We start from the raw sequence: 10,000 nt of genomic DNA on the forward strand, positions 1-10,000 counted from the left end.
ATGAAGAACACAGAATAAGAAAAATGACAGTTATCTAATGAAAAATGAAGAACGTGGAATAAGAAAAATGACAGTTATCTAATGAAAAATGAAAAACGTGGAATAAGAAAAATGACAGTTATCTAATGAAAAATGAAGAACGTGGAATAAGAAAAATGACAGTTATCGAATGAAAAATGAAGAACGCAGAATAAGAAAAATGACAGTTATCTAATGAAAAATGAAGAACGTGGAATAAGAAAAATGACAGTTATCTAATGAAAAATGAAGAACGCAGAATAAGAAAAATGACAGTTATCGAATGAAAAATGAAGAACACAGAATAAGAAAAATGACAGTTATCGAATGAAAAATGAAAAACGTGGAATAAGAAAAATGACAGTTATCGAATGAAAAATGAAGAACGTGGAATAAGAAAAATGACAGTTATCTAATGAAAAATGAAGAACGTGGAATAAGAAATTGACAGTTATCTAATGAAAAATGAAAAACGTGGAATAAGAAAAATGACAGTTATCGAATGAAAAATGAAGAACGTGGAATAAGAAAAATGACAGTTATCTAATGAAAAATGAAAAACGTGGAATAAGAAAAATGACAGTTATCTAATGAAAAATGAAGAACGTGGAATAAGAAAAATGACAGTTATCGAATGAAAAATGAAGAACACAGAATAAGAAAAATGACAGTTATCGAATGAAAAATGAAGAACACAGAATAAGAAAAATGACAGTTATCTAATGAAAAATGAAGAACACAGAATAAGAAAAATGACAGTTATCTAATGAAAAATGAAAAACGTGGAATAAGAAAAATGACAGTTATCTAATGAAAAATGAAGAACGTGGAATAAGAAAAATGACAGTTATCTAATGAAAAATGAAAAACGTGGAATAAGAAACATGACAGTTATCGAATGAAAAATGAAGAACACAGAATAAGAAAAATGACAGTTATCTAATGAAAAATGAAGAACACAGAATAAGAAAAATGACAGTTATCTAATGAAAAATGATAAACGTGGAATAAGAAAAATGACAGTTATCGAATGAAAAATGAAGAACACAGAATAAGAAAAATGACAGTTATCTAATGAAAAATGAAGAACACAGAATAAGAAAAATGACAGTTATCTAATGAAAAATGAAGAACACAGAATAAGAAAAATGACAGTTATCTAATGAAAAATGAAAAACGTGGAATAAGAAAAATGACAGTTATCGAATGAAAAATGAAGAACGCAGAATAAGAAAAATGACAGTTATCGAATGAAAAATGAAGAACACAGAATAAGAAAAATGACAGTTATCTAATGAAAAATGAAGAACGTGGAATAAGAAACATGACAGTTATCGAATGAAAAATGAAGAACACAGAATAAGAAAAATGACAGTTATCGAATGAAAAATGAAGAACACAGAATATGAAAAATGAAAAACGTGGAATAAGAAAAATGACAGTTATCGAATGAAAAATGTAGAACACAGAATAAGAAAAATGACAGTTATCTAATGAAAAATGAAAAACGTGGAATAAGAAAAATGACAGTTATCTAATGAAAAATGAAGAACGTGGAATAAGAAAAATGACAGTTATCTAATGAAAAATGAAAAACGTGGAATAAGAAAAATGACAGTTATCTAATGAAAAATGAAGAACGTGGAATAAGAAAAATGACAGTTATCGAATGAAAAATGAAGAACACAGAATAAGAAAAATGACAGTTATCTAATGAAAAATGAAGAACGTGGAATAAGAAAAATGACAGTTATCTAATGAAAAATGAAGAACGCAGAATAAGAAAAATGACAGTTATCGAATGAAAAATGAAGAACACGGAATAAGAAAAATGACAGTTATCTAATGAAAAATGAAGAACGTGGAATAAGAAACATGACAGTTATCGAATGAAAAATGAAGAACACAGAATAAGAAAAATGACAGTTATCTAATGAAAAATGAAGAACACAGAATAAGAAAAATGACAGTTATCTAATGAAAAATGAAAAACGTGGAATAAGAAAAATGACAGTTATCTAATGAAAAATGAAGAACGTGGAATAAGAAAAATGACAGTTATCGAATGAAAAATGAAGAACGTGGAATAAGAAAAATGACAGTTATCGAATGAAAAATGAAGAACACAGAATAAGAAAAATGACAGTTATCTAATGAAAAATGAAGAACGTGGAATAAGAAAAATGACAGTTATCTAATGAAAAATGAAAAACGTGGAATAAGAAAAATGACAGTTATCTAATGAAAAATGAAAAACGTGGAATAAGAAAAATGACAGTTATCTAATGAAAAATGAAGAACGTGGAATAAGAAAAATGACAGTTATCGAATGAAAAATGAAGAACACAGAATAAGAAAAATGACAGTTATCTAATGAAAAATGAAGAACGTGGAATAAGAAAAATGACAGTTATCGAATGAAAAATGAAGAACACAGAATAAGAAAAATGACAGTTATCTAATGAAAAATGAAGAACGTGGAATAAGAAAAATGACAGTTATCTAATGAAAAATGAAAAACGTGGAATAAGAAAAATGACAGTTATCTAATGAAAAATGAAAAACGTGGAATAAGAAAAATGACAGTTATCTAATGAAAAATGAAGAACGTGGAATAAGAAAAATGACAGTTATCGAATGAAAAATGAAGAACACAGAATAAGAAAAATGACAGTTATCTAATGAAAAATGAAGAACGTGGAATAAGAAAAATGACAGTTATCTAATGAAAAATGAAAAACGTGGAATAAGAAAAATGACAGTTATCTAATGAAAAATGAAAAACGTGGAATAAGAAAAATGACAGTTATCTAATGAAAAATGAAGAACGTGGAATAAGAAAAATGACAGTTATCGAATGAAAAATGAAGAACACAGAATAAGAAAAATGACAGTTATCTAATGAAAAATGAAGAACGTGGAATAAGAAAAATGACAGTTATCTAATGAAAAATGAAGAACGCAGAATAATAAAAATGACAGTTATCGAATGAAAAATGAAGAACACAGAATAAGAAAAATGACAGTTATCTAATGAAAAATGAAGAACGTGGAATAAGAAAAATGACAGTTATCTAATGAAAAATGAAAAACGTGGAATAAGAAAAATGACAGTTATCGAATGAAAAATGAAGAACGTGGAATAAGAAAAATGACAGTTATCTAATGAAAAATGAAGAACGCAGAATAAGAAAAATGACAGTTATCTAATGAAAAATGAAGAACGTGAAATATGAAAAATGACAGTTATCGAATGAAAAATGAAGAACACAGAATAAGAAAAATGACAGTTATCTAATGAAAAATGAAGAACGTGGAATAAGAAAAATGACAGTTATCTAATGAAAAATGAAGAACACGGAATAAGAAAAATGAAAGCATTACAAATTCGCATCTTGATTCTCTCGAGGTTCAAATAAAGATAAATATGTGGTTTTCTCACACTTGGATGCCTTGTAAACTATAGTCTGGCCTGTTCTTTACAGATTCTCCTCTGTCCTCATACACCTGACAACACTAAGATTACCAAGCAATTCTTCTTCACCCAAGGGCTTAACTACTGCACTGTAATTGTTCAGTGGCCATTATCCTCGTTAGTTATGGTAAGCGGCTCTATTAGGAGAACGACACTCTAAAATCAAACCATTGTTCTTTAGTCTTGGGTAGTGCCATAGCTTCTGTACCATGGTCTTCCACTGTCTAGGGTTAGAGTTCTCTTGCTTGAGGGTACACTTGGACACACTATTCTACCTAATTTCTCTTCCTCTGGTTTTGCTATAGGTTTTATAGTTTATATAGGAAATATTTATTTTAATGTTGTTACTGTTCTTGAAATATTCAATTTTCCTAATAATGTTACTGTTCTTAAAATATTTAATTTTCTTCCTTGTTTCCTTTCCTCACTGGGTTATTTTCTCTGTTGGGGCCCTTAGGCTTATAGCATCCTGCTTTTACAACTAGGGTTGTAGCTTAGCAAGTAATAACAATAATAATAATAATAATGATAATAATAATAATAAAAACAATAATAATAATAATAATAATAATAATAATAACAATAATAACAATAATAATAATAATAATAATAATAATAATAATAATAATAAATGAGAATTCTATTATTTATTAAGTGTAACTCAGGTGCTACGGCCGGTCCTTAATACCAGGAGCAATCGACACCTTGTTCGCGTTAATAACAATCCAATTTCTCCGTTCTGAAATATGTTGTCTTTTACAGTAATTCTGAGATATCCTATTACCTCCCTGAGAGAGAGAGAGAGAGAGAGAGAGAGAGAGAGAGAGAGAGAGAGAGAGAGAGAGAAGGGCGGGGGTTTAATTTCAAGAGGAAAAATACAATGGTCACTATTCATTATTTTACTATGCCGTGTATCAAAGGGAAAATTCTTTTTTAAGGGTATTATTTTAAGGGGGGAGGTTTGCAATGTCAGTATTAGTTTCTTTCAGTTTACACAGCTAATTAAGTGACTTCTGAGGAAATATTGTTCTAATGGATGAATAAACGCTGGATATTTTTTTAATAAGTTATTGAGATCGATACAAATGTAAGCAAACTAATGAAGACTATTTTTAAGCAGGTTGTATAGCAAAATTTAGTAACTACGTAAGATATATTACGATCATATGTCTTACTTACGTATTATGATCACATTGACTAAGTATCAATTTTATCCTAGCATGAACAAGAAGATTCGTATCAGAATTTATATTTGATTGTGAATGCACAATGTACACGGGCTATTTCAGTGCCTGCACAAATCTACAAAATTCAAACTCTCTTTTTTATAAACCTCAATAATAGCAAGGAAGTGAAAATTGTCTTTTTATACGTTCAGCTGGGCTCCACAAGGCACTAAAAGAGTTGGAAGACACAGGTCTACATGGCTAAGGATTATGAAGCGCGAAGTAGGATATGATGAATGAAAAAGCATTGAATTAAAAGCTCAAGATATAAACGACTGGCGAAATCTAACCGAGGTTCTTTGCGTCAATAGGCGTAGGAGATGATATATATATATATATATATATATATATATATATATATATATATATTGTGATATACACATCGATAATTATAAACATGATAAATACTTTTTTCCAGATTAGAATATTTGAATATTCGAGAGATTCATTACAATATATAAAAAAGTGTTTCCGAGGACCCTCACTAATGTAAAAAGCTTCAATTTTCTTACCGTCTCTCCTTTACATATAAGGATTTATCAAAATCGGGGAAAATAGGATCCCACTGCGACCAATTATACCAAGCTGCAGGGTTTGGGGAGATATTTCTCATTTTTTTTTATCCTCAAGAAAGTCCCTTGCTCCATAATCTTCTTAGAGATTCACTTTTGCCATATCATTATATTTTTAGTGAAATTCCAATAACCAGGTTTTGGAATGGAGAAATGCTGGACTAAACTCCTGGTGTATTTGTTAAATTTTGTATGAATTTCATCAGGAAAATTTATCACCGTGCTAAATGTTTATTAATATAATTCAATATACTGAAGTACTTATAATTTCTTTATCTTTGATTACACATTAAAAACAAATTATTGAAAATTGCTCCCAACAACTGAATCTTGTATATTTTAACAATTCAAGGTATGTTGACGTTATTTTATTCCGAAGAATTCTTCTTCAACCGAACTGTTCCAATCAAAATGAGCTTCGCTGCTGCATTCAGTATCACTCATAGCTGTAAATTGTTTACCATTGTGGATTGTGGACATTTTGGTCACAGCGCCAACTGAACGCTTTCCATGTTTTATGCTCACCATCGCTCCCACACTTTAAAGGTCGCTCACGAATGGCAGAGGAAAGAGACAGTGACATTACCCTATGAGGCAGGACAATGAACTAGAGACTGATCGTCTATACATATGGTGAGCGTCTGAGCCCCTCTCCACCCAAGTTAGGTCGAAGGAGGGCAAGGCAATGGCTGCTGATGACTTAGAGATAGACCTATGGGCTTCCCAAAACCCCTATCTTTAACTCACAAAGATGGTTAGGTTGCAGTGACCAAAGGAATTAACGAGTTTGAGCAGAGCTTGAAAACCAGTCTGGCGATCACATAAGCCACCACGACCCTTGCGTGGAAGATCATCTGTACCACAGTCTAGTTAGGTTTAAAGGCCACTCATGAGTGACAGAGACAAGGGACAGTGACAATGCCCTAGAGGCTGACCCTATATCCATTTGATCAGCGTCTAAGCACACCTCTCCATCCAAGCTAGGACCAAGGAGGTGCAGGCAATGGCTGCTGATGACTCAGCAGGTTGACCTATAGTCTCCCCCAAACACCCCAGCCCATCCTTAGCTCACAAGGATGGTGAGGTTGCAGACACTAAAAGAAGTTATCGAGTTTGAGCGGGACTCGAACGATCACTATAGTCCATTTCTTATAGCGATGCATATTTGCACCGACTCGCGGCGGTGCCCTTATAGCTCGGAAAAGTTTCCGGATCGCTGATTGGTTGGACAAGATAATTCTAACCAATCAGCGATCAGGAAACTTTTCCGAGCTAAAAGGGCACCAAGTTTCCGGATCGCTGATTGGTTGGACAAGATAATTCTAACCAATCAGCGATCAGGAAACTTTTCCGAGCTAAAAGGGCACCGCCGCGAGTCGGTGCAAATATGCATCGCTAAAAGAAATGGACTACAGGCTGGGACGTTTCAAATAAGTCACCTTGGTAGTTAGACCGTGAAGTGGTCTATAATAGCTATATAAGTTTGGAGTTGGATACGAGTAGTACTGAATTTTACAGGTGCCCGACGACTCTCCCTTATGCCAGGTGTCACGTTTCCCACATTCAGCGAATATTTATGGGATGAGCTCGCTAGATTTACGTCTTGTCTCTGGATATTTAAGGAGCCCATGTGGCCACGGCGTCTGGCATCCAGGCACTGACAAGACTCACGTTACTTGGCTATGCTGGTCCTACGACCAGATTTTCACTTATTGAGTTTTTAAATAACAATTTTATATATATATATATATATATATATATATATATATATATATATATATATATATATATATATATATATATGTATATAATATATGTGTCCATAATTGATTATCATTTTCATTTTGAAAAAAGAAAATTATGAAAAAAAAAACCAAGTGAAAAATGTATAAAAAGAAATGAACACATGCAGAGCAAACATTTACTGCTTTAACACATTGTATGGTGAAAATGACATACTACCTGTTTTTTTCTTTTAATTAGATAGCTCGACATGGATAATTATATTCCCTTAAAACTAATTATTACTGCTTGCTAGTTCGAGAATAAGGAAAATTGACAAAATTGACTATATAGACAAAATGGATTTTAAAAATACATAGCCGAGAATAACATACCTTCAGTAAGTTCATATATTCGCTCTCCTATATAAGATTCTATATAAACGATATAAAATAATGAATTTGGGAAATGAGAAGAGGCTGAAGGCTTCGATGTTCCAATAAACGTAGTATAAAAATGGAGGATATATTGCAAATAGAACTCATGCAATAACTCGCTTTAAAAAAAGAAATCTGGAAAGAGAAAATGGGTTTGTTTGAAATGTCTACAGTGATAATCTTATTTCCCTCTGTGCAGAAGTGAACTGAATAAATGAAAGGAATTTAAATGAAGTTGTGTTGCAGCGTCAATGGATTTAGGGGAGAGAGAGAGAGAGAGAGAGAGAGAGAGAGAGAGAGAGAGAGAGAGAGAGAGAGAGAGAGAGAGAGAGAGAGAGAGAGAATTTTAATTTCAATTGGAAACATAAAATGGTCAATACCCTTTACGACTATGGCATGAATTATTAATGAGAAAAGTGAAATATGCTTCAATGAAACAAATTTCGGTCATTCAAGAAATGTTTGAAGTCTGCCAGTGGGAAAAAAAAAAACGGAAGTATAAATGAAACAATATGTTGATAATAATTTTTCAAAATACCTCGGGTGTATAATTAATAAAAAAAAAATATCAAATCGTAAAAAGTAACTTTGTTAATAACGGGTTGTGGTGGCCGATGTGGTAACGTCCCTGAATGGTGAATTCCAGACTGGGTTCAAGTCCCCCTTCAAACTCGTTATTTTATTTTTTGGTCGCTGCAACCTCACCATCCTTGTGTGCTAAGGATAAGGGGTTTTGGGGAGCCCATAGGTCTATCTGCTGATGCATCAGCAGTCACTGCATGGCCCTCCTTGGTCCTAGCTTGGGTGGAGAGGGCGCTTAGGTGCTGATCATATGTATATATGGCCAGTCTCTAGGGCATTGTCCTGCTCGATAGGGCAATGTCACTGTCCCTAGCCTCTGCCATTCATGAGTGGCCTTTAAACCTTTAAACGGGTGCCAGGATACCAGCCACCCATTGAGATACTACCACGTGAGAGTTCGCTCTGGTTACGGCTCATGTTCCTTTTGCCTACACATACACCGAATTGTCTGGCCTATTCTTTACATATTCTCCTTGGTTCTCATACACCTGACAACAATGAGATTACCAGACAATACTTCTTCGCTCAAGGAGTTAACTACTGCACTGTAATTGTTCAGTGGCTACTTTCCTCTTGGTAAGGGTAGAAGAGACTTTTTGGATTGGATTTCTCTTGTTTGAAGGTACACTCGAGCACAGTATTCTATCTTATTTCTATTCCTCTTGTTTTGTTAAAGATTTTATAGTTTATATATGAAAGATTTATTTTAATGCCGTTACTGTTCTTTAAATATTTCAATTTATTTGTTAATTATCTCTCTTGTAGTTTCCTTATTTCCTTTCCTCACTCGGCTATTTTCCCTGCTGGAGCCCAAGGGCTTATAGTATCCTGCTTTTCCAGGCAGGGGTGCAGCTTAGTAAATAATAATAATAATAATAATAATAATAATAATAATAATAATAATAATCCATATTGTCTTGAACTTCAGATACCATATAATGCATATTGAAATGCATGTGTATTTCATACATGCTCATACATTGTAAGCGATTTCTCTTTCTGTCTCTCTCTCTCTCTCTCTCTCTCTCTCTCTCTCTCTCTCTCTCTCTCTCTCTCTCTCTCTCACTGATAACAGCAAAACCGGTTTAAGCTTGTCATTGCATGTCTCATACTGTTAAAGTTTTCATGTTACTGTTATCCTCAATCGTTTGTATATATAAGCTTGTATGTCGCTATAATAAAAGCACTTTAAAGTAGCCAAGTCTAGCCCGTCTTTCTGTTAAGACCCAGTCGCTACCTGCCACAATATGCTCAGATTAACAATTTCAGCAATAAAAAGATCTGCACATCACAAATTGTGATAATATGGTTAATGTGACCAAAGTCCCGCTTTTTCAACGTCTGTCCCGCTTTTATTTTACTTTTGTGAGTTTTATCCTGTTTGTCTCGCCTTTTTTTTTGTGTTTGCTACAATAACAAAACTGTGCCCATTATTGGAATAGTACTTATATTTTGTTTAATTTTGCTATTCCAGTGAAAAGTATGAATATTAAAAGGTAAGTAGAAATTTTTTTTGGATTGATTCTTGGATTCTCTTATATATGTATGTATATATATATATATATATATATATATATATATATATATATAGGCTATATATATATATATATATATATATATATATAGGCTATATATGCATGTGTGTAAGACACACACATATATATACTGTATATATATACATATATATATATATATATATATATATATACATATATATATATATATATATATATATATATATATATATATATATATATATATATAACATGAAATGTCCCGCTTTTACAGAAAATCTGGTCACATTAAATTTAGTCAATTCATAAAAGGTAAATAATTACTATTGAAAGTGTTCAGCAATATTTATTTAATTATCGTCATACTATTCGCGTATAATTTTCCTTAGACATGGAGAGTTCAAAACGCTTTTTGTCACTTTATTATTATTATTATTATTATTATTATTTTTAT

The 10,000-nt window shown here is 32.2% G+C and overlaps 1 protein-coding gene across 1 annotated transcript in view; it reads right to left on the reverse strand.

Moving 5' to 3' along the window:
- Positions 1-5,819, reverse strand: part of LOC137649475 (uncharacterized) — a 20,466-nt gene extending 14,647 nt beyond the window's left edge. The window contains exon 1 of the mRNA XM_068382458.1: positions 5,690-5,819. Within this exon, the coding sequence (XP_068238559.1) occupies positions 5,690-5,819 (130 nt within the window). The remainder of the gene's footprint in view (positions 1-5,689) is intronic.
- Positions 5,820-10,000: the final 4,181 nt, after the last annotated feature.

This window comes from Palaemon carinicauda, chromosome 11, assembly GCF_036898095.1.
Source record: "Palaemon carinicauda isolate YSFRI2023 chromosome 11, ASM3689809v2, whole genome shotgun sequence".
Lineage (NCBI taxonomy): Eukaryota > Metazoa > Arthropoda > Malacostraca > Decapoda > Palaemonidae > Palaemon > Palaemon carinicauda.